A 23,175-nucleotide genomic window follows, 5' to 3' on the forward strand; every position below is an offset into this window, starting at 1 on the left:
TAAATAATCTAATATTTATTGCTACTTCATCTGAAAAGTTTGTGTAAGAACATTCATATCTCTCTCTCTCTCCCCTGATTGGCAATAAGACACGTTCAAATCTAATCTATATCTCCCTATTCCAATTCCGTACATACGCTGCTTATTCCTTTGCATAATCTCTCTTCTTCAGTGATTGTGTGCATCGTCAAGTTTGACTTTCATTCTGTAAGTTGTTAATGGTTTCAGGAATAGATAAAGATTCATTTATTGTGGTCTCTCGGTTATTTTGGATCTCTTTCTCTATCTGGTATTGAAAAAAAAGATATGTTCTTCTTCTTGGTGGTTCTGTGGTCGTGGTTTCTCCAAAATGTTTGGTTCTTGAAATCAGAGTTTTGATCTTTTTAAGAATCATGAAACTTTTGATTTTTCTTTGTCTAACATTATTGTGCGTGATTGGTATATCTTTTGTTCTGTGTAGGGATCGTGTTTGAACGATTGCTAGCTTTTGAGAAGAGCAATGAGTTATTCTGCAGCCGGACAAGGAAAGAATAGCTCAGGTATATTGCTGGTTTGCTTTATCAATCATTACTCTTAAGGAATATGAGTTTTTTTTTGTGTGTGTGTTCATAAACTTCACAAAAGTTTTTGTGGTGTGAGGTTGAGAATGATTCACCCTCTTGCTTCACAGGTAAAAGGAGAATAAGTGATCTTTTAACTCAATCTGATAACCGAGTCTGCGCTGATTGTAGCGCTCCAGATCCTAACTGGGCGTAAGTCCTTTCTCGTAACGCTTCCAACATTCATACCGTTAGCAATGTAGCTGCATCCGTGTACCAAATCTTGGTTAAATTGTACTATTACAGGTCAGCAAATATCGGAGTGTTCATATGCTTGAAATGTTGCGGTGTGCACAGAAGCCTTGGTACTCATATCTCAAAGGTTGTAATGACTCTTTGCTTCTCCCTTTACGTGGAGATGTTACACTTTCATTATATATGTAAATAAGTAACAATCGTTAGGAATAGAGTTTACTCTTGTACAATCATATTTGCTTTCACCAAGTCTTCTTGACAAGTTTACTGATAGCATAAGGGTGGGTGTTTTGCAGGTCTTATCTGTGACATTGGATGAATGGTCAGATGATGAAGTGGATTCAATGATTGAAATTGGAGGAAATGCCTCTGCAAATTCAGTTTACGAGGCATTTATACCTGATGGTGTCTCTAAGCCTGGACCTGATGCTAGTCATGACCAACGTATGCAGTTTATCAGGTAAAGCTTTGCTAAAACCCTTATAACCAAATATTATCATTAACATTTTATTAAAATCTCTATGTCCTCAAATCTTAAATGTCAGGTCAAAATATGAACACCAAGAGTTTCTAAAACCAAGCTTGAGGATCACATCCGTGAAGGGATCAAATTCATCATCATCACAACAGCCGGTAAAATCTTCTTTCCAGTAAAAAAAACTCTATGAACTTGGACATTGCTCTCAGTCTTTTGATATCATGGTGGCAGCATCTTGAAGGAATGGTTGAGTTTATTGGATTGTTGAAGGTGACTCTTAAAAAAGGAACCAATCTAGCTGTCCGAGATACGAGGACAAGCGATTCTTATGTTGTGTTGACTCTCGGACAACAGGTAAAACCACCAACTGAATACTTTGTGAACTCTTGTCTTTCTCACCATTGTTGTTGTGGCTGTTATGGTTATCTCATTTGCTGATGTATTTTGTCATATTACCAGACTGCAAAATCAACTGTAATGAAGAGCAACTTAAACCCGGTTTGGAACGAGGAACTCATGCTCTCTGTTCCTCATGACTATGGCTCAGTGAAGTTGGTAAAAAAGCTTGGACTAAAACCATCCAAATCAGATTCTACTTTTAATGAATATTTAATATAAGTTCTTAATTTTTTTTTTCTTGCTGAATTTGTGCAGCAAGTGTTTGATTATGACGCATTCTCTGGTGATGACATAATGGGAGAAGCTGACATTGATATCCAACCTCTGATCACATCCGCAATGGCTTTTGGAGACCCTGAAATGTTTGGAGATATGCAGATTGGTAAATGGCTTAAATCGCGCGACAATGCTCTTATAGAGGACAGCATCATCAACATTGCAGATGGGAAAGTGAAGCAAGAGGTTCACATCAAGCTTCAGAATGTCGAGTCTGGTGAATTAGAACTAGAACTTGAGTGGCTGCGTCAAGACCATTCATTGCATAAAAGAATCTAAAGCTCATCGTAATGATAATGTCTTTTTTTTATTTCCTTTACGTCCTGCAGTTGGATCTGTTCACGACTCTAAAGGCACTATCTTTGTTGGGAGTGTTTCTTTTGTTCGTTGGACACAGAACACTGTCTCACCTAGCAGCAGCATCGAACAAGTTGAAATCTGCTTGAATATTCATCACTATGGTGGATCTTATATGGATCATGTGTCTCCATGGAGAGGCTTCTTATTTCAGTTTTGTAGCAGTGACTTATATAGATTATGGTAATAAGACAATTCCAAAAGATTACAGAGTTTCAGTTTAGTCTTAAAAAGTTATCAAGAAGAAGAGTTGCTTTCTTTACCTTTTTCGTTAAACCATATCTGACATCCAAATCACAAGAACTAATTAGCTTTGTTAGATCAAATGACTTTCGTAATTATCGCTAACACTATCAAATAAACCGAACAAAACTAAAACTTGATGAAACAAATATTAGATCATAGATATTATTAAAGGAAAATACCATATGATAACGCTAAAAAAGTTTATGTCACAGATATATATTTTAAGGATCAAAATGACCAAAATGTTTAATTAAAAAGCTAAATATACATTTATATCCGTAGGGTGAACTAATCCAAACTTTAAAGTTTATAGTTAAGCGGTGAGATTTGGGATTGAAATTTAAAATTTTATAAAATAAAAAAAAAATATAAAAATTTGAAAAAAAAAATTTAAAAAATAGTTTCAAAAAGTATTTTCGAATTACAAAAAGAAAATTTGAAAATAAAAAAAAAATTCGAAAAAAATTAAAAAAAATTATAAAAAAAATTCGAATTTGAAAACATATAATTTAAAACTATAAAAAATTTATTATTATTTTTTTAAAAAAGGTTATATATATATATATATATATATCTTGGGTATTAGGGTCTTTTTATTTATTAAATGAAACATTTTGATCATTTTCCAATTTGTAGTTTATTTTGATCAAAATTTTAAAATAGTCTATTTAAAATAATTGCCCTATAATTAAATGAGAAAAAAGGAAACCAGAACTTAGTCAATGACAACTATAAGGAAATGTATTTGGCATACGTTAGTACGACGACTTCCAAACTTTACAAGTTCAACGATAAAGTTAAAAGAGAGCAGCCTAGCAGCATGTTGTAGTTAAACAAGGTTCATATCACTTTCTCTCACCCGTCATTGGTAAATGGTAATAAAAGACCGTTCAAATCCAATCTATATCTCCTTGTTCCAAACCGTACACATTCTTCTCAGTCCTTTGCATAATCTTTCTTCTTCATCGATTGTGTGCATCGTCAAGTTTGAGTTTCATTCTCTGTAAGTTGTAAATGGTTTCAGGAATAGATAAAGATCCATTTATTGTTGTCTCTCGATGAATCTCTTTGATACGGATGATTTTCACTTGGGTTTATCCCTTTCTGTACTGGTATTGAAAAGGATATGTTCTTCTTGGTGATCCTGTGGTCGTGGTTTCTCCAAAATGTTTGGTTTTGAAATTTGCAAAGCAGAGTTCTGATCTCCTTAAGAATCATGATAATTTTTCTTTTTTTCTTTCTAATATTGTTGTGCGTGATTGGTGTTTCCTTTGTTCTGTGTAGGATTGTGTTTGAACGATTGCTAGCTTTTGAGAAGAGCAATGAGTTATTCTGCATCCGGACATGGGAATAATAGCTCAGGTATATAGTTTTTGTGTGTGTTCATAAACTTCACAAAAGACTTTGTGGTGTCAATGGTGTGAGGTTTATAGGATTCTTTATAAGCTGAGAATGATTCACTCTCTTGATTCACAGGTAAGAGGAGAATAAGAGATCTTTTAACTCAGTCTGATAACCGAATCTGCGCTGATTGTGGCGCTCCAGATCCTAACTGGGCGTAAGTCATTTCTCATAACCCTTCCAACATACCCTTAGCAATGTAACTGCATCTGTATACCAAATCTTGGTTGTGTAATCAGTAATTGAATCACTACAGGTCAGCTAATATCGGAGTGTTCATATGCTTAAAATGTTGTGGTGTGCACAGAAGCCTTGGCACTCATATCTCAAAGGTGGTGATCACTCTTTGCTTCTCCTTCTATGTTTAGACCTTTGTGGATCGCACTAAGATGCTTACATGCTCGTGTTGAGATGTTACACTTAAGTAACATGATCGTTAGGAATAGCGTTTACTCTTGTACAATCATATTTGCTTTAACTTACTCTTCTTGACAAGAATCTTTTGCAAGTTTATTGATCCTATATGGTGGTGTTTTGCAGGTCTTGTCTGTGACATTGGATGAATGGTCAGATGATGAAGTGGATTCAATGATTGAAATTGGAGGAAATGCCTCTGCCAATTCAATATACGAGGCATTTATACCTGATGGTGTCTCTAAGCCTGGACCTGATGCGAGCCATGACCAACGTATGCGGTTTATCAGGTAGGTTTTGCTAAAACCTCCCACAAATAGTGTTGTTTAGTGGAATCTCTTATGTCCCTCAAAATCTTAAATGTCAGGTCAAAATATGAGCACCAAGAGTATCTTAAACCAAGCTTGAGGATCACATCCGTGAAGGGTCCAAATTCATCATCATCACAACAGCCGGTAAAATCTTCTTTCCCAGTAAAACACTCTATGAACTTGGGACATTGCTCTCAGTCTTTTGATTCATGGTGTTTTAACAACACTTGAAAAAAAAACGGCAGCATCTTGAAGGCATGGTTGAGTTCATTGGATTGTTGAAGGTGACTCTTAAAAAAGGAACCAATCTAGCTGTCCGAGATATGAGGACAAGCGATGCTTATGTTGTCTTGACTCTCGGACAACAGGTAAAAGTAAAACCAACTTAATACTTTGTGGATTCTTGAAAGGTTTTGGTCTTAATATGTTTTTAACATTGTTCTAGTGGTTGTTCATTTGCTGATGTATTTCATTGTATTACCAGACTGCACAATCTACTGTAATGAAGAGCAACTTAAACCCGGTCTGGAACGAGGAACTCATGCTATATGTCCCTCATGACTATGGCTCAGTGAAATTGGTAAAAAGCTTGGCCTAAACATCCAATTCAGATTCTGCTTTTAATGAAATATTCAATTGAAGTTTTTTTTTGGCAGCAAGTGTTTGATTATGACACATTTTCTGCTGATGACATAATGGGAGAAGCTGGGATTGATATCCAACCTCTGATTACATCTGTAATGGCTTTTGGAGACCCTGAAATGTTTGGAGATATGCAGATTGGTAAATGGCTTAAATCGTGCGACAATGCTCTTATAGAGGACAGCATCATCAACATTGTAGATGGGAAAGTGAAACAAGAGGTTCACATCCAGCTTCAGAATGTTGAGTCTGGTGAATTAGAACTAGAACTTGAGTGGCTGCCTCTTGACCAATAAATATATAACAAGAGGCTCACTAAACATATGTGTTTGAGTGTCATTGCTTTTGTGGTTTGATTCATTGCTTTTGTGCACAATCCAAATGTTTCATTTGAAACCTAAGATAAGACGTTTATAAGAAGCTAAATCAGGTTTCAACCCCAACTTCAACATTTCATCATGATACCTCATAGCTTTCTTCATCTCCTTCACACGACACAGCCCGTGAATCATGATTGCAAAACTCTTGCTGTTCATTGTATACATCTCTTTCATGTACTCAAACACTCCAACAGCTTCTTCCACCATAGTTCTTTGCCTCATCATAAGCCTATCAAGAACCGCGTTATAAGCATTCACATCCAAGCTTCCTTTAATCTTCTTTATCTTCTCATGTAGTTCCATCGCTTTCTCCAGCTTCCCCGTTCTGCAGTAACGCTCCATCAGCAACCCGCAGGAAAAGGAGTCGAAGTAAACTTCCATTTCCATGACAGAATCAAGAAGCTTCTCTGCTTGGTTCCATTTTCTTTTCCTACACATTGCTGCTAAAACTTCTGATAACTTTTGTGTACAAGGGACGAAACCGCGCTTTATAACATCTACAAGCAACTCATGTTCTTCCTCTGAGTCATCATGATCTATACAAAGAGCATTTGCGAACTCGTTATAACAACTCTCATCAAGTAAAGAAACACCTCTCCGACAAATCAAACGGTAAACATCAACAGCTTCTTTTGTTCTCCCATTTCTAGACAGAGCTTTCAACACACAACCGTATGTCTGATCACGCACCGTTCCAGCATCACAAGCTCTACGGAAAAGCATCTCAGAGGCAAACGTTTTCCCCATATCGCAGAGCCTTTCGATGATCTGATCATTCACAATCGAATCATCTTTCTCCACCATTAAAACAAGAACCTTATCGATCAACTCAGCGTCTCCCAATCTGCAGACATCATCCAACACGCATCCGTAAGAAGAGAAACTCAGCTTCAGATTCTTTTCATCCATCTCACGAATGACATTAAACACCTCATCAAACTCACCGTTTCTGCTGTAACACTCCACAAGATTGGTGTAAATCTTGCAGCTTTCAACACCCGTTGCCATCAACTTAACAACACTCTTGTGTTTCCCGTGTTCACACAGAACCTGAGCTACCAAATCGTAAGTGAACCCATCGGAGACGACACCGTTTCGAATCATTGCATTGTACAAACACAAAGCCGCTCTAAAGCGTTTCTCTTTGACGAGAGAATCAAGAAGAGAGTTGTAAGCGTTAACCGAAGGCGAAAGTCTCAACCTTCTCATCGAACTAAACACTTCCAAGCCGTTCTGGTAACTACCCTTTAAGGAATAACACTCAATAGCTAAGCTAAGTGAGATAGAGAGTGAACCTTCTTCACCTTCAAACCAACGTTGCATCGATCCCACGAGTATTGCCACAGAGTTCGTTTCAACGAGAGGACGCAGGAGGGCTTCTGCTCGTTCTAACAGACCTGACTCAGCAGCAACTTCGATGACTCGACAGTGAGACTTGAGATCGGGTTCGAACCGGAGATGGGTTTTGGCCCAGTCGAAGAACTCGAGAGCGGTTTTGGGAGAGTTCCGAGTCTCGCGGAGGATATGGAGGAAGAGAGGCGGTGTGAGTGTTGCTTTTGGGAGCTTGGACTTGACATAGCGGAGATGAGTGTCCCAGTTGCGTCGTTGTAAGAGGATCGAAGAGATCTCGGTGGCTGATCGGAACAGAGTCAGTTGGGTTTTCCAGTCGGAAGCAGAGGATGTCGAGAATCGTTTGAAGAGTCCAATGCTTTTGTGGAGAAGAACCATTTAGTTGCTTAGTTCTCACATTAGCACTAAAGGGTTTAACTAAGTTCCGTCAAGAGACAACCTTTGCTGACAAAAGTAACTTAAAAGGACCAAACTTTATTACCAAACACAAAGGAGTGAACTTTCAACGCGATTATGAGACGATCTATCCCCCAAACACAAGTCATAGTTTGTTTGTCCTTTGGATCTTTACTAATTAATACAGTCAAATCTCATTACTCAATTTCCTAAACTAACTACATATAATGAGACTCAATCATTGCCAGATGTCGAGTTTTCATTGGTCTTGATGATTCATCATCTCCTTCCCTCTTTTTGATAAACCTCACTCTTGTTCTTTTGTCTTTTTTCAGTTTCGCAATCCGATTCTATAATCAAAAAGTTCTCTTTCTTCCTCAGTTACTGAGACTCGATCGAGGTAAACCAAAAAAAGAAGAAGATTTTCCTGACATGCAATTTTCATCCGTGTTCTTCTTTGTAACGCATAGATTTTGCTGGTGAATCATGTTTTGCTTTTGTATCCTCTTGATTTCTTTTATCTTTTTAGTGGATGTAATGTTTTAAAGATTGTTCCTTTTGGATCAAATTTGACTTGTGATCGATCATGTTGGTCCAGCATATGAATATTAAAGATAAAATGGTTATAGCAATCATCAGATTGAAAGCAAATGATGCGATGATTGATTTCATTTCATCCAATACTAATAGCACATGACTTTTGTGTCCCTCTCTCTCTCTCTCTCTGTTCCTTAGATGCCATCACATTATAAAAACTAGTCTTTTTACCTGCAGGTTCTCTGATCTGATCTAAAGGGTCAAAAGATGGTAGAATCAGAAGAGAATGGCGTGTTATTTCCCATTTTCATTCTAACAATCATAGCAATTCCATTGGTGCCTTATACATTCGTGAAGCTAAGCCGCGCTTTTTCCAAGAAACAAAGGAGCATACATTGTCAGTGTCTTGACTGTGATCGTTCAGGGAAGTACAAGAGATCCCTTTCTCAAAGAGTTAGTTTTTTTTTTCCTTTCTCCCATTAACTCTCTTGGATAATGATTTAACCTCTTTTTTTAACTTGCTGGCTTCTCTCTTCTGCAGGTCTCTAGCTTTACTTCATGTAGCAACTTGACGGTTGTGCTTCTCTGGTTTGTAATGATCTTCTTGATCTATTACACTAAGAACATCAGCCGTGAGGTAACGTTCTCTCTTCTTGATTTAAAATCCGAGATTTCCTTTCTTTTTTTTTTGCTTAATGAATTTTCTTGGTGTGAATATTACAGAGCCAACTCTTTGAACCGTTCAGTATACTTGGATTGGAATCTGGTGCGTCAGATTCACAAATCAAGAAAGCATATAGAAAGCTCTCTATCCAGTACCATCCTGATAAAAATCCAGATCCAGGTTGTTACTTCCCTTTTGGTTCACTACATATTTGTTCTCGGTGCTTGTTGCTGATTTGTTGTATTGTTAAACTATACAGAGGCCACCAAATACTTTGTGGAGTCAATAGCTAAAGCGTACCAAGCTTTGACTGACCCGTTGTCTCGTGAAAACTTTGAGAAGTATGGTCATCCTGATGGCAGACAGGTAATAATAATGATATACAAAGTATTCTCAATGTTTTGTTTACCTCTTTACATGTTATAAGAGTGTGTTCCCTTCAATGAAACAAATGCGAATGAACATTAGTCTTTCTTGTCGCATATTGAAAACTAAGACTCTTGCAAATGTGATTGATGCAGGGTTATAAACTAGGAATTGCTCTCCCTCAGTTTATTCTAGACTTAAACGGAGAATCTGGTGGGCTACTGTTGCTGTTTACAGTTGGTTTATGTATTCTCTTGCCGCTAGTGGTCGCCTCCATCTACCTCTGGAGATCATCAAAGTATACTGGAAACTACGTCAAGCTTCAGACTCGTCAAGCGTATTATGAGTTAATGAAACCCTCTTTGACTACAAGCAAAGTCATGGACGTTTTCATCAAAGCAGCTGAGTACACAGAGATTCCAGTCCGTAAAACCGATGATGAATCTCTGAAGCAACTCTTTGCGTCTGTCAAGAGCGAGCTAAGTCTGGATCCTAAGAAAATGAAGCAAGATGAAGCTAAGTTTTGGAAACAGGACCCTGCAGTTATCAAGGTTGGTTTACTTTTGAGACGTTATAACACAAAGTGTTGGATACATTTTTGAAAAGATGCTAACTCTTTTGTTTTGTGTAACAGGCTGAGCTTTTGATACATAAACAGTTAACTCGTGAATCAGCTGTTTTGTCTCCAGCTCTGCAAAGTGATTTCAGGCGTGTGCTAGAGTTTGCACCTCGTCTACTTGAAGATTTAATGAAGGTCTTGTTTCTTTTATTAGCACATTGTTATCTGATAAAATAAAGCTTGTTACAAAGTTGATGATGATGACCTGAAACTCTATATCTATCATCAGAAGAAACTAAATGCTAAACTTTATGATATTGTTTCTTGCAGATGGCAGTTATACCCCACAATGAACAAGGGCATGGATGGTTAAGTCCTGCACTCGGAGTCATAGAGCTATCTCAATGCATTGTTCAGGTAATAAGCTTTCTTTTAGTTCTTTATCTCAATAGAGTCGCAATGTTGTTAATGTTGTTGTTTGATTGCAGGCTGTTCCTCTTAGTGCGAGGAAGTCATCTTCAGAAGACACTGCTCCTTTCTTGCAACTCCCTCATTTCAATGAAACTATCGCCAAAAAGATAGCGTTGCAGGTTGGATCATTCAAAGAGTTTCAAGAACTAAGCTTAGAAGAACGTTCTAAAGTTCTTAAGGAGGTTGCTGGTTTGTCTGAAAGCGATGTTGCAGACGTGGAGAAGGTGTTGGAAATGATACCTTCTCTGAAAATAGAAGTCACTTGCAAAACAGCAGGGGAAGAAGGTATTCAAGAAGGCGACGTGACGACGGTTCAAGCTTGGATCACTCTGAAACGTCCCAATGGACTCGTAGGAGCTGTTCCTCACTCGCCTCACTTCCCTTTCCACAAGGAGGAGAGCTTTTGGGTTATTCTTGCGGATTCAAACAACGTCTGGTTCTTTCAGAAGGTTAGTTTCATGGATGAAGCTGAAGCTATAAGCACTGCTTCGCTTGCTGTTAGTGAGACGATGGAGAGTTTAGGAGCAAGCGTTGAGGCAAAGAATAAAGCAGTTGAAGAAGCTGTTGAGAAGGTTAAAAGCGGGTCTAGATTGGTGATGGGGAGACTCTTGGCACCTGCAGAAGGTACTTATAACTTGACTTGCTTCTGCCTGAGCGATGCTTGGATTGGTTGTGACCAGAAGACATCACTGAAAGTGGAGGTTCTGAAAAGAACACGTGATGTGGAGGGTGAGGCTGCAGAAGAAGGTATGGAGGATGAGGATGAAGAAGATGAGCTTGAAGAGGAGGATTATGAAAGTGAATACAGTGAGGACGAGGAAGACAAGAAGAAGGGTTCAAAGAAGAAAGTAAACAAGAAGGAATCGAGTTCTGAAGAGTCTGGATCAGATGAAGATTGAATAACAAAAAAGAGTTATCTCATGATCTTTAATACAATTGTTTTTTGCTTCAAAGCTTTACACAGTGATGATACTCTAAAAGATTCTTTGCTGAGTTTCTTTATCGTTTTGACATTAGTTGGTGTCCTGTTTTAACTTTTCCCAAGCTCTTTACCTCAAAAGGTCAAACGTTTTGGGTCATGTTTTCAGTCAGTAACCTAAGCGCTTCATTGAAGAACTTTGGCTCTCAATCTCTTTTCCATGCATGATCCAACAGTACATACAATCTCAAAGGCTCAAGAAAAGTCCTAATGATCAAGACAGGGTTCTCTAGATGTTCCAATCTGTCTTTGATTCGCCTCCAAACCTTCTTCTTCCTCTTCATCTTGGTTTGCTTCCTCATCTGACAACAATTCAGATTTACTCTCAATCTTGTCTTCATCGCTGCTTAAGCCTCCTTCACCTTCGCTTAGCTCATTAAGCTGCTTTGCCTTGACCTTAACGCGTCTTCCTTTGATATATCTGAACTCCCACTGCGGTGGAGGATACTTCTTCATCAGCTTCTCGTACTTATCATCCATCCCAAGTTTCAAAAACACTTTCCCAACCATATTCACAATCGCAGTATTCGGTTTCACTCCAAGCTCCTCCATGTCAGCAAAAACCTGATTAAAAAAAACCAAGAATTGCTATTTCATTACTTCCAGACATCATCAACCTATCCTAAAGTAAGAAGGCTTTTTATACTTTACCTCGAAGAGCTTGTGGTGCATGTCTCTCTTGTAATAGATAGAGATCATTTTGTTGAAGAACTTTCTTGGAGTTCCTTCTAAATGCTCCATGAACAGTTTGTTCCAGAGCTCCTCAGCTTCGTCGAGCCGGTTATCTTCTGCTAGAGCGTTTAGTAACGAGAAGTAAGTCCCCATTGTTCTTCCTTGGCCTTTACTCAGCATCCATTTTGTCACCTAACACAATCCAAAACAAAACTTTTCTTTATTCACCTAACTACATCGTTTCCAGAACAAAACAAAGAAACAGCTCCTTCTTGCTTTACCTGAATAATCTTCTTCCACCCTCTTTCATCTTCAAGAACAGCTAAAGCCTTCTTGACTATAACAAGAGGGAACTCTAACTCCCAGGCAATGAACGAATCAAGCGCTCCGTAGACTTCTTCTTTAACATTCGACAATTCTTTTATCTGCAGATGACAAAACTCAACATTGACTCCAAAAGATGACTGCAGAACACAAGAGACATATGAAGAGTGTCAAAAGAGAGTAGTATTACACAAGCAATCATCTTGGCAGCCTTGGAGATACTTCCAATTCTCTTCCTTGTTTTCCATACTCGAGGAGATCGAGGTCTTGGACCTCTAGCCGCACAAACCTGAAGATTGATTGAGTTCAGACATTAAGAAAAGAAGGTAAGAAGATAACTATTACAAGATAATGCATACTAACCACAACATTGTTAGGCTTCTTGGAGAAGAGTTTAGTTGATTCCTTTGTTTGAGGAAGAAGATACGGTAGTGAATATCTCAAGCTAAGCATCCTCCTGAGGACAAGAAGAAGAACTCCAAAATTTCAAAGCTTGTTCCTTTATCAGCCAACAACAGTTCATAACAGAATGAAAACACACAAGAAACTAACTTTAACCACAAAGTTATGTAGTGAATCAAAACACGTAGTGTTGAAGATACCTTTGGATTCGTCACAGTTAGGCAAAGAGTGAAGATGATTCTTCTTCTTTTTCTTCGCTGTCTCTCTGATATTTGCGCTTCTCACTCTATCTCCTCTGTCCTTCCAAGTTCCCTCTCTGATGTCTGTCGGAAATCCTCATCCAGAAACATACGAAACGCTGCGTTTTTGGACTAATGGAAAAGGCCCATTAACCCGAAAGTTTGAATAGACCCATTTAACCAATTTATTATTTGAAGAAACATTAACATCGTAGCATCATTAAATTAATGAGAGTATCTTAACTAATTTTTTTAGTCAAGTTTTCACTAAGATACTTAACGGAAATATCTTAACATATCAGAGGCATCCAAGTTTTTATTTGAAGAAAAAATTTCCTATCTATACTATTAAAAGGGAAGGAATCCCAAAAAATATACTTATGAAAAGTTGTTGGACCTATTCACTAGACTTAACTATTTTTTTGGTCTCACTCTATATTTCTCTAACTATACACTAATCAATTACCTTATATTTCTCTAACTATAAAATAGTCAATGCTCTTATTTAATACTTAACTTACTATAATACACCAAAGATTTATACATCAATATTATTAATTCAAAATCATTGATATATTTTACCTCTATTTTTCTTTGGAATATTACTTTTGTGCCACTAAATCTATTAAAAATAGATTATTTTATAACTGATTTAATAATCATACAATCCACGATCATTTTTCTTTAACAAAAGCAGTTACTATAAAAACATTTGGATTTATTGGTAATTAAAGTCTGAACAATACCATACTTTTAATTCATATTAAATGTTTTATGACCCAAACTAACATAAAAACATGATGCAAGTACGGTTAACAAAAAGTTAAAAACATGATACCATTCGACGGTCAAAACATATTAACTTCCAATTACGATTAGAGAAATACTTCACAGTACAACAACAAGCTTAATTATTTTTCAAAATTATAGTTTTTTCTTTGAAAACCTTCCTAGGTTATTTTTGTGATGAAAATCTTTTACAACTGGGTTTATTAGGAGAAAGGGTTTTGTATATATATTTTCTCAGGAAATTATAGCATTTTTAGAATGTTTTTTATGATTAAATAAAATATATTATTTATTTTTAACATTTATAGGTAACTCAACTATACTCAACTTAATAATAATTTTATTTCTAAAACTCAAAAATTTAATCTTAATAGAGTCATTATAAAACCTATAAACTAGAATGTATAACATAAAAAATGTAGTTTATTCAATTTTATATCTTAGTAAAATTTATATGAGAAATTTGAACAAATTTTAAAAAATATTATCATGTTATTTTAGATTTTTACCATGTCATCTGATATAGATTCACGAGTTAATATGGATTTTAGATTTTAAAGGATTTTAAATAATAGATTTTTATTAAATTGAAACTAGATTATATATGGTGACTGCGTTTACTGGTTTGACTGTGGATACCACTTATTGGTGTTTTGATACCTTTTAGTGGAAAATTAGACTGAATGTTGAGGACTTATTAAGATATTTTTTAATATTTGAAAAAAAAATGTTTGAGTAATTTGTTTTTATTGGATAATTCAGCTTATAAATAGTATATTTAAGATATTTGGTTATTTAGAAATTACATATAATTAATCTTTGTAGGTATATAATTTGTATTTTAAAAATTCAGGTATCTATTTATCTCGGTTCTAGAGATATATGATATGTTCGATTATTTATAAATTTTGGTTCAAGTTTGGTTTCATTTTTTAAATTTGGTACGGGTTGATTATTCGGTTCCGAATAATATGGCCAAACTTATAAACTATCTTATATAAAAATTTATATAAAAAATTATTAAATTCAAAAAATAAACCCGTGCTTTTTAAGCGCGGGTCAAAATCTAGTTTAACATTATAGCATCATTAATAAGAGTATCTTAACTAAAACCACATGTATTTATATTTAATTTTCAAAAAGTTTCAAAAAATCGAAAGCTTCTTGATGCGGATGGCTTAGAAGTCCTCAATCTCACAAGATATTGTATAATCCGCGGCGACACACCTCTAGCCTGTTTTGGAGACTCAGGCTCACTTTTCAACAAGATGTAGCCCTTTTTATTCCTTTTATTCAGCAATATATAAATACAACATCGCTCATAAGATGTTTCAGACCGGATCTTAGTATTAACTAGGGGTTGGCCCGCCCTACGGGCGGGTGAATTTACAATAAAAGTATTTAATATTTTAATTTTATAAAACATTTAAAAATAATAAATATGTTTTTTTAATTTAAAGTTATATTGTAAATTTTATTAAAATTTGTTGGTTTGAGTTGAAAGAATCACTAATGGATTTTTAGTGTACATTAAACTCTTAAATAAAAAAATTAAGAAAAATGTAATGATTTATATTTGTTCTTTTGATTTTTATTTCACTTTGATATAGTTAAAGAAAAACTAAAAGAAAAACAACTGATACATTTTCTAAGAGTTTCAAATTTTAATATTTACATAATTATTTCACACGATATTAATTAATCCTTTTCCAAGATAAATAAATTGAAAATATAATGTAATGTAATAAAATTATAAAAATATATATTTTAAAGTGCTATATAAATCGTTTTAATAAAGCCATAGATAATAATTTGTATATTTTATTTAACAAAAAATGAAGTTTTATTTATTTTTAAGATTTTATTAATTATCTTTTGTAAATTATTTTAGAATTTGTTGAACTTTTTCTTATAACAAAATTATTTGTTGGAAATTTTGCTCTTGCTAATTGACAATATTTTAAATTGAAGTTTACTTGAGTTTCATACCACATTATATCATATAATTTATTTCAAAAAAATTAGAATGAACCAAACCGTATTTAACCAAAATAACTTAAATGTAGTGTAACCATTAATAATTTGAAAATTTAGATGAATCTAACCTTATACAAATACTTTCTGTAAAACAAAAATTTCTTCAAAGACTAAACCAAAAGAAATAGTTCAATCCTTTAATATTTTTTTGTGTTCACTGTTTTGGTGTTTTTGTTTGTTTGGATCATTTTTCACGTGCTAGTATTAGTACGATGTTGGTAGTAAAATTTTTTTAGCATGATGCTGTTGGGGATCTAGAAAGTTGAATTGTAGCGGATGCTTTAGGATTCTTTTTCCAGTTAAACCAAGATAAGCACCTGCAGATATTATTGGGCAACAAAAGTTTCATTTGGGAAATCAACACGTAAATAGCAGCCAGTTACAGAATTTCATATGAACATACCAACAGATCCTCCCCCAGGGCTATGAGCTGCTATATATGAAAACCCGACATCTGGGAACAACCCGATTCCATTTTCTGGCATGGCAAGAACCGTCCTCTGAAATATAAAACAAAAATATGAAAAAGAGTTCACATTGTATACAAAAAAGTACAGATCAAGTCTTGATCTGTTTTTACCTCTGTTATCACACGGTATCGACCATGTCCGGAAAGGCCAAGGCCAAATCCCATTGTTATTCCATCCATTAGGGAGATATATGGCTTTTTGTAACCAGCAATTGCGCATATCAGGGTATATTCTGCTGTAAATACCTAAGGAAGTAAAATCTCAAAGTTGGAAACATGCTAAAAAAAATAAGAAAAAACACTAAGAATTTGGAAAAGATTATGAATCATCATTTGCAATTGGTTAAACATGATTTATTGACAAACCTTTTGCACAAGAGGTGTGTTTTTGTCCTTTTGGATTTCTGCAGCAACTCCTTTAATATCCATCCCTGCAACATATTTCATAAATGGTGGTCCGTCACTCCAATGACAAAGATTTCTGATTTCGCATGAGGAGTGTTAATGCCAGATGCAACAACAAATTCCACATAAACACGAGCAAAAGATTTGCATTTACCAGCACAAAAGGCACGAGGTGTGCTGCCTTCAATGATGACACATTTGACTCTTGGATCAGATTCCCATTCGTCAAGGAAGCTTTTATACTTCAAATCCATTTCTGTAATATCATAAAAAAAAGATGACCACCTAAGCTTACTTGTCAGATTGAGTTCATATCTGAAACATCCCATCCGAAAAAAGATTCCTCTTTTCAAAGCCAGTTTCAACAATTTGAGTTCTCTAACATAAATCCCAAAAGGGTAATCAAATTTCATAAATCTCACAGATGTTAATGATTCTGCAACTTTTTAATAGGATCTTGAAATTAGTACACAGCGAAAACGTTACCTAGATTCATGGCGTTAAGAGCTTTGGTTCGATCGAGAGTGATGACAGCGACGCTATTCGGATAAACGTTTCCTTTAACGAACTCGTCGCCGCCAGCTCCGGCCATTGCTGAGAAGGTCCGACGATCGGAGAGTGAGAATCTGAGGATGTGATGGGAAGAAGAGAAGGTGGATGAGTATTTGGGAAAAAGTATGCGATGGGCAGAAGAAGCTAGCGCAAAAGTTTTGAGCACTCGTGGTGAAATCACAGGCTCTTGATTTCTCAGGCACTTTCTTTGAAGGTGGACTCGGCTCCGACGATGACCCCACTTCTCCCTCCGTCTCTACTGCCCTTGAGGACAAACCCGAACCTCAATGTCTGAAGATGAGCGCCTTGGTCTCACCCAGAAGTACGAAGAGGTAAGAATTCACCAAATCTGTATCGTAGGGAAAGTAGAAAGAGGATGAGGTTTTGGGATTCAATGACTGCTTGATCATATATGGAGTTTTCCAGAATCAAATGTGGAAACTTTGTTTAATAGTATGAGAATGAAGACGACAAAGGTAGAGGCGATGAGAATGAAGAGGTTCGACGGATTCTTCGAGGTTTCACTTTTGTGTCCAAACAAAACGACACAAAACTCTAATAAAGCCCAATAACCTCAACGGATGAAGCCCACCGCGATCGGACAAAACAACATCGCGAGCGTCTGATGTGTCTAAAACCTTGTCTCTGATTGGCCTGAATAAAAAATCTGACGTGGCACGCTGTATGCTCTCTATATGTTGCTTTTAGTATAGTATAGATGCTTTCTGTAATAAAAACAATGCTCTTTCCTATATAGTTTTAGTACTACTAGAATATAATTGGTATATATAGAGTCAACGTCCAGAAGGAAGATCATTTATAATTTATAAATAGGACTAGTATTTAAGATCAAAGAAAAGAATAGCATGATTCATGCAAAAGAAAATGGAATACAGATCATCAGTTATCTGTTTAACTGTCTGTTGGCACGTGGTCTCGAACATTTCAAAGAACTTTCTTCCAGTTCCAGAAGTCATTCGAGAGATGTTAACTAGTACAAGTGCCAAGAAAATAAATATTTTTTCTAAAAGGAAAACAACAATGGACCTTGTTGACATTGTTTTCTGAAAATATTTGCATCGGGCAAAGATATGCATGTGCTTAAGGTAGTCACCACGTATGAGCCGACAAGGTTTCTGGGTAACGGTTATTTTGTTGGATCTTATTCTATAATGACCACATGCTTTGTTTTATTTCTCTAATCTTATTGTTTATGCGTTATTTGGACCAATCATGATGTTATTATTATATTCACAATTAACTCAATATAATGATCATACAAACTCAGTTGCGAGGCACCATATATATGGCGTCTTTTTTTTGTTGCTAAGACCATATATATGGCTTCTCTCTTTGAGACTCACCATAGCCTCATTGATAAAATCATCCGGAAATGGATCACTATACACCATTCGAATACTATGATGGTATGTCCGTCTTAGACCCAATAAAAATATTAAAGTTTTATTTTTAAAATAATGATATAGTTTTGAAGTTAAATAAATTATTTATATATGTTTAATAATTTAACTAACTCTTAATTATAAAAATATAACTAAAAAGTTTATAGTTTTAAACTTTAATATATACATTTATGTTTTAAAATTTAGAAATATTTTTCAAAGAATTAAAGTAAGATGATTATTTGCAAGTAAAATTTTGTTTCAATGGTTCTCTCTTTTTTTTTTCTTACAGTCTTGCATTTTGTGAGCTACAAGTTTGAAAATGCGAGTAAACTCTAACTCTTTACAATCATAATAATATATTCTTTCTGTTTTATATTAAGTGTCATTTTAATTTTTTCTTGTTACATAAAAAATGTCATTCTATAATTCTAATATAATTTATACTTATTTTTAGGTCAATATTAATTATAAAATGCATTGATGATCTCATAAATAAATGTATTTATATATTGGTTAAATATATGATATTAATGAAAACATAAATACATTTTAATCATTTTTTTAATTGTGTGAAAAATGTTTTAAGTGACACTTTTTATGAAATGGATGGAGTATTATTCAGTATCTACAAGAGAAAACAAACAATGTGAAAAATTTCTTAAAAGAAACTAGAGATTTTTCCCGGGCTACGCCCGGATTTTTTCATATATTTTAACTAAACTTAAATGATCATATAATTTTTTATAATGTATAAACGTAAAAAATATATTTTTGCTTATTTTCAGTTACTTGTCGCTAATTAAATATCATTACAATTGATATATACACCAACTCCATTTGCTAAAAACTTCATGCAGAGTATTTTTCCTATTTGAAATACTCAAATAATCTTGATGGAAGGTATCATAGGTTATAGAACAAAAAATAAACTGTTTCTGTTTGAAAAATAATATGTTTTGTTTTACCGAAGTAACAGGTTCGAACAATTAAGTTTGGTTACTGACCTAAGACTTTCACATAATTGAAGAAGTATGTGAAGATTGGCTATGTTCTCTTTGATTGAATTTTTTATTCAAGAACATGAGATTGACGATGTTTTTCAAGAACATAAAATTGGCTATTTTCTCTATGTTTGAAAATTAGATTATATATCTAAAATATAAGCATTATAAACACTTCTTCAACCACTAAACGTAAAAAAAAATATATATAATAGTTTTAATACATATAAAATCATATTAATTATAGACGTATAAATAATTTTAATACTTCATTTTCATATATTATATAATATGTTAAATGTATTGGAAAGTAAATTTGTATTGTTAAATTTGTTGTACCAAATGATTTTGATGTTCTTGTTTTTCTTGTTGTTACAATTTCGGGTGAACAAAAAATTTCAGACAAAAAAAACTAAAGGCAAGGTAACAAATCAATAAAACTATCATTTAAGCTACAACAAAATAATAAAAATATTTCACTGCAATCTCTATAAAAAAAGGAGCTTCACGAAAGTACCAAACCTTACACACTGATGCACATCGAGAGGATTTTAAGCAAAGCTAAATATGAACGAAACTACTACACTTACTACTGGAAACTGAAAAAGGCAATAACAACACTGAAGAACCATAATCTGTTGATCAAGAATGACTCTCACCTGATGTACTCTAAGAAGGTGGACACAGGCTCAGTAGCTTGGCAAAGCATATGCTTGTAATCATCCACAAACTTGAGCGTACACTTCTCCACGATTGTGGTGGTATGCAGAGGTGAAGGTTCTGCAGCCAAAGGTATTGATCACAGAGATTCAGATGCTATTAGAATCAACAGTAGTGCAGATTTCAAACAAAATAGCAGAAGAAATCAAGCTACTGAGATCCATACATGAAGATGAATGACACTGAAAATAAAATGGGGATTGAAATCATTTCGTAAGCTTTAAACCCAAAGTCAACCAATCAAATTCATAAGATAAGCCAAGTTCAAAGAAAAAAACCAAAGCCTGTTGACAATAGCCAATGTAAGATACCTCTCCCCCATTCCAATTGGTGTCTGACTGTCTGTTCATCAGGTCCTTCCCAGAAAGGTGCTTCACCATCAGTATCCAGTCCTCAATGACTCTGCTTGCTCATTGTCGCAGTTCTGCAGCAGTGCATCAACTCTGAAGTTTATTCCAAGCGAATCCAAGAACTGAGACTGAGTCATAGGTCCATGGACTGTCACATTTTCTGAACAACACACACGTTTTCATTTGGTTTAAGTAAGTTTATAACTCTAATATTACAAATGATGAGTAGTGAGTATATGAACCAACCTGAAGCTTCCTCAGCGGAGTGTTTTATCGAAGGAAAATCAACATAAGCACTTACATCCGCAGAGCCTGGATTATCCAGTATGTTGACAAACTTGTGTTCTCTAATAGCCTTATATCATATCCATAGATTCAGACACAAAAGACTTTATAAGCATTGGTTAGAGCATTTTTTTTAGGACACAAACCTGAAGACTGTATGAAATGATTCCATCCTTCCCATAATTGATTATAAATGCTCCACCTCCATCAGAGCCTATTCTCTTGGCTATTTCTTGAGTCAAAATCCATTGACTTCGGGCTGATCTCGACATGATCCAGCTTCTCCTTTTCCTCAGGTGTAGCCCATGTGCAACGTTTCACCAGATATAAGGCTGCAGGTGTAGATCAGCTCTGAAGTTTTCTTTGCATATTATATATATACAAATACTTACTGTGAATCTTCTCCCACATCAACCATTTTCTGACACCAGCCTCGTAGAGATTTCTGCAGAGTAAGTCCATTTAAGATACACATACTAAACTAAAAGGAGAAGACTATATTGCAAATCACACAAACCTGAAACTGATGAACTGGAAGAGCATCATAGAACTCATGAGCTATGATTATTGTTGGTACTGCCAAGGCAAGCAAAAGAGAACAATAGATACAATGAGGAACGATGCAGATCATCATATTTTTCATTGCTTACGACGTTGACTGTTGCTATATTAATCCAAGAGCCTCATAAGAGAGTCTCAATAAGTAATATGTAACAAACATGCATACCTCCTGATGGTACCTCTTCAAGAGTAGCGTGCCAGTGCACAGGTGTCCCATCTAGTGAACTTATAGCTTTCTTCTCCGAACTACTTTCATCTGTGCACTTCAGGTTCTGGTGCTGAAGTTTCTGCAACGCGAGACTGCACTCCACAAGGTGTATATGCAATGCTTGATGGAGATTGAATTAATAAGGAACACCACACGAAAAATACATAACTCGTACCGTTTCAGATTCATTGATGAAGTTCAGAGGTCGTAGCTGGACGGAGAAAGAATGTTAGTCACCAGAACACGATTAGGGTTTACTTTGTTGGGCTCGTCTGATTGTTGGGGAGTGAGATGGTGTCGACGGATCTACGGTGACGGATGGCGGTTCTCTCTCGTTTGTTTCTCGTCGGTCCAGCTTCTTCCCCGCCGTCTTGGGAGTGCGACAGCTTGTGATTCTCGGACCTAAGCGACGATTGGAGGCTTGAGCAGATCCGGGAAGCTAGGGTTTCAGAGTTGGTCTCTGTTTCGGAGCCACCGTTTAAGGCCGCGGGACAACTCCGCAGGCGGCGGATCTGGCGGTAACAGGTGATGGATCCAACGCCGATCTTGGACACACCGGCATGGTGAAATCTCGACATCCTGCCCTTGAAATCGTCTGTGTTCAACGGAGCCGGAAACTATGCAGAGGAAAACAGTAAAAAGTGATTGCAGTAGAGAGAATCAAAAAGGCAGTAAGGAATTTTGATGAAGAGGAACAAAGAAGACGAAGTCGATGAGTGAGTCGTAGGGTTTCTTTGTTGACTCAGCCGCAGATGACATGGCATTAAAAACGAATTTGACTGGTTGATTTTCTGATCTGACGTGGCATAGCTAATAAGGCTTCTTATTCCCCTTTTAGTAGTGTTAGATAACAATACAGTGAGAAGACTGAAGAGCCTCGTGAACAAGAACATCTTACATCCATGTTTTCAATAGAGAAATTTCGTGTAGACGACGTGGGCGGCCAAGATATTTTCATATTTATTTATTAATAAATGAAACACGTAGACTAATACACATCAGATTATGGAGCATGGATGTTTTCCCAATCTGTGCATTATTAATGAACCGAATATCCTCCTTGTGCCCAAGGCACGTTTCCGAGATGTATGTGGGTCATCACGTCCCAATTCTTTTCTTTTTAGGTTAGACACTGGATTTGCAGCTAAAGTAGGGCTGTTCAATATGGTAAAACCGAACCGAACCGAACCGAACCGAAATAGACAATATGGTTTGGTTTTGGTATATACCATATAAACTGAATGGATATAATTTTATAAAAATCATAGGATTTGGATATGGTTTGGTATATAACCGATTAAACTGAATAAACCGAACAAAACCGATTAAAAGTACAAACATGTAAATATGTATCTATTTTAAAACAATACATGAAAATCTATTTGTTACATAAGTTAAATTTGGGTTAATAACTATTACCATAATTTTATAGTAATAAAAAACCTTAATTTGTAAAACACTTGAACTATAACTAAATAATAATACATCGCAATTCATACATTTTATTTTTTAAGTCTTTTTTTGATCTTTTTGATTTATTTTAGTCTTCACTTAATTAATATGAAGATTATAAATTTGATGGACAATAATTAATGGAAAATTTTCAATTGAAAAATCATGACTTTAATGAACACTAAATATGGAAGAGTGGAAAAACTTTTCTTTTATGTTTCTGTTTTGTTTCATATTTTTATTTTCAAAATTTCAAGTTTTGATTTTAGTTATAGAATTGATT

General features: G+C 35.3%; 6 protein-coding genes and 1 pseudogene across 9 annotated transcripts; 3 read left to right on the forward strand and 4 right to left on the reverse strand.

The window, feature by feature from the left end:
• Positions 1–48: 48 nt before the first annotated feature.
• On the forward strand, positions 49–2,548 carry LOC106438361 (ADP-ribosylation factor GTPase-activating protein AGD12-like). The gene is made up of 9 exons (XM_013879493.3): positions 49–207; positions 461–539; positions 671–752; positions 846–921; positions 1,091–1,254; positions 1,340–1,427; positions 1,504–1,626; positions 1,732–1,827; positions 1,927–2,548. Exons 2-9 carry the CDS (start codon positions 500–502, stop codon positions 2,224–2,226), a joined length of 969 nt encoding a protein of 322 aa, XP_013734947.2. The 5' UTR covers positions 49–207; positions 461–499; the 3' UTR covers positions 2,227–2,548.
• A 748-nt stretch (positions 2,549–3,296) lies between these two features.
• Positions 3,297–5,761, forward strand: LOC106440349 (ADP-ribosylation factor GTPase-activating protein AGD12-like). Of its 2 annotated transcripts, none has more exons than XM_013882003.3 (9): positions 3,297–3,425; positions 3,835–3,912; positions 4,027–4,108; positions 4,208–4,283; positions 4,492–4,655; positions 4,733–4,820; positions 4,922–5,044; positions 5,161–5,256; positions 5,333–5,761. In XM_013882003.3, exons 2-9 carry the CDS (start codon positions 3,873–3,875, stop codon positions 5,612–5,614), a joined length of 951 nt encoding a protein of 316 aa, XP_013737457.2. In that variant the 5' UTR covers positions 3,297–3,425; positions 3,835–3,872; the 3' UTR covers positions 5,615–5,761. The 2 variants fall into 2 exon arrangements, with proteins under 2 accessions (XP_013737457.2, XP_013737449.2); XM_013881995.3 differs by having other exon boundaries at positions 3,376–3,553.
• Positions 5,683–7,426, reverse strand: LOC106440332 (pentatricopeptide repeat-containing protein At4g21170-like). Its single transcript, XM_013881975.3, has one exon. It carries the CDS (start codon positions 7,424–7,426, stop codon positions 5,705–5,707), a length of 1,722 nt encoding a protein of 573 aa, XP_013737429.2. The 3' UTR covers positions 5,683–5,704.
• A 282-nt stretch (positions 7,427–7,708) lies between these two features.
• Positions 7,709–11,054, forward strand: LOC106440317 (dnaJ protein ERDJ2B). 2 transcript variants are annotated; one of them, XM_013881958.3, is made up of 9 exons: positions 7,709–7,844; positions 8,219–8,434; positions 8,523–8,618; positions 8,705–8,825; positions 8,905–9,011; positions 9,167–9,562; positions 9,646–9,765; positions 9,901–9,987; positions 10,059–11,054. In XM_013881958.3, exons 2-9 carry the CDS (start codon positions 8,249–8,251, stop codon positions 10,938–10,940), a joined length of 1,995 nt encoding a protein of 664 aa, XP_013737412.1. In that variant the 5' UTR covers positions 7,709–7,844; positions 8,219–8,248; the 3' UTR covers positions 10,941–11,054. The 2 variants fall into 2 exon arrangements, with proteins under 2 accessions (XP_013737412.1, XP_013737419.1); XM_013881965.2 differs by having other exon boundaries at positions 7,785–7,923.
• Positions 10,937–12,790, reverse strand: LOC106438386 (pentatricopeptide repeat-containing protein At4g21190-like). 2 transcript variants are annotated; one of them, XM_013879523.3, is made up of 6 exons: positions 12,619–12,790; positions 12,380–12,473; positions 12,207–12,305; positions 11,974–12,117; positions 11,672–11,884; positions 10,937–11,584 (listed from the first exon to the last, which is right to left on the reverse strand). In XM_013879523.3, exons 2-6 carry the CDS (start codon positions 12,467–12,469, stop codon positions 11,228–11,230), a joined length of 903 nt encoding a protein of 300 aa, XP_013734977.1. In that variant the 5' UTR covers positions 12,470–12,473; positions 12,619–12,790; the 3' UTR covers positions 10,937–11,227. The 2 variants fall into 2 exon arrangements, with proteins under 2 accessions (XP_013734977.1, XP_022570190.1); XM_022714469.2 differs by having other exon boundaries at positions 12,380–12,515; positions 12,619–12,722.
• Positions 12,791–15,498: 2,708 nt separating this feature from the next.
• LOC125578025 (3-hydroxyisobutyryl-CoA hydrolase-like protein 3, mitochondrial) lies at positions 15,499–17,383 on the reverse strand. Its single transcript, XM_048740292.1, has 6 exons — positions 16,844–17,383; positions 16,512–16,613; positions 16,319–16,383; positions 16,064–16,198; positions 15,887–15,983; positions 15,499–15,800 (listed from the first exon to the last, which is right to left on the reverse strand). The coding sequence occupies exons 1-6, from the start codon at positions 16,947–16,949 to the stop codon at positions 15,688–15,690; spliced, it is 618 nt and encodes a 205-aa protein (XP_048596249.1). The 5' UTR covers positions 16,950–17,383; the 3' UTR covers positions 15,499–15,687.
• Positions 17,384–20,035: 2,652 nt separating this feature from the next.
• Positions 20,036–22,018, reverse strand: LOC106443561 (annotated as a pseudogene).
• Positions 22,019–23,175: the final 1,157 nt, after the last annotated feature.

Source organism: Brassica napus, chromosome A1 (assembly GCF_020379485.1).
Source record: "Brassica napus cultivar Da-Ae chromosome A1, Da-Ae, whole genome shotgun sequence".
NCBI classification, from domain to species: Eukaryota; Viridiplantae; Streptophyta; class Magnoliopsida; order Brassicales; family Brassicaceae; genus Brassica; species Brassica napus.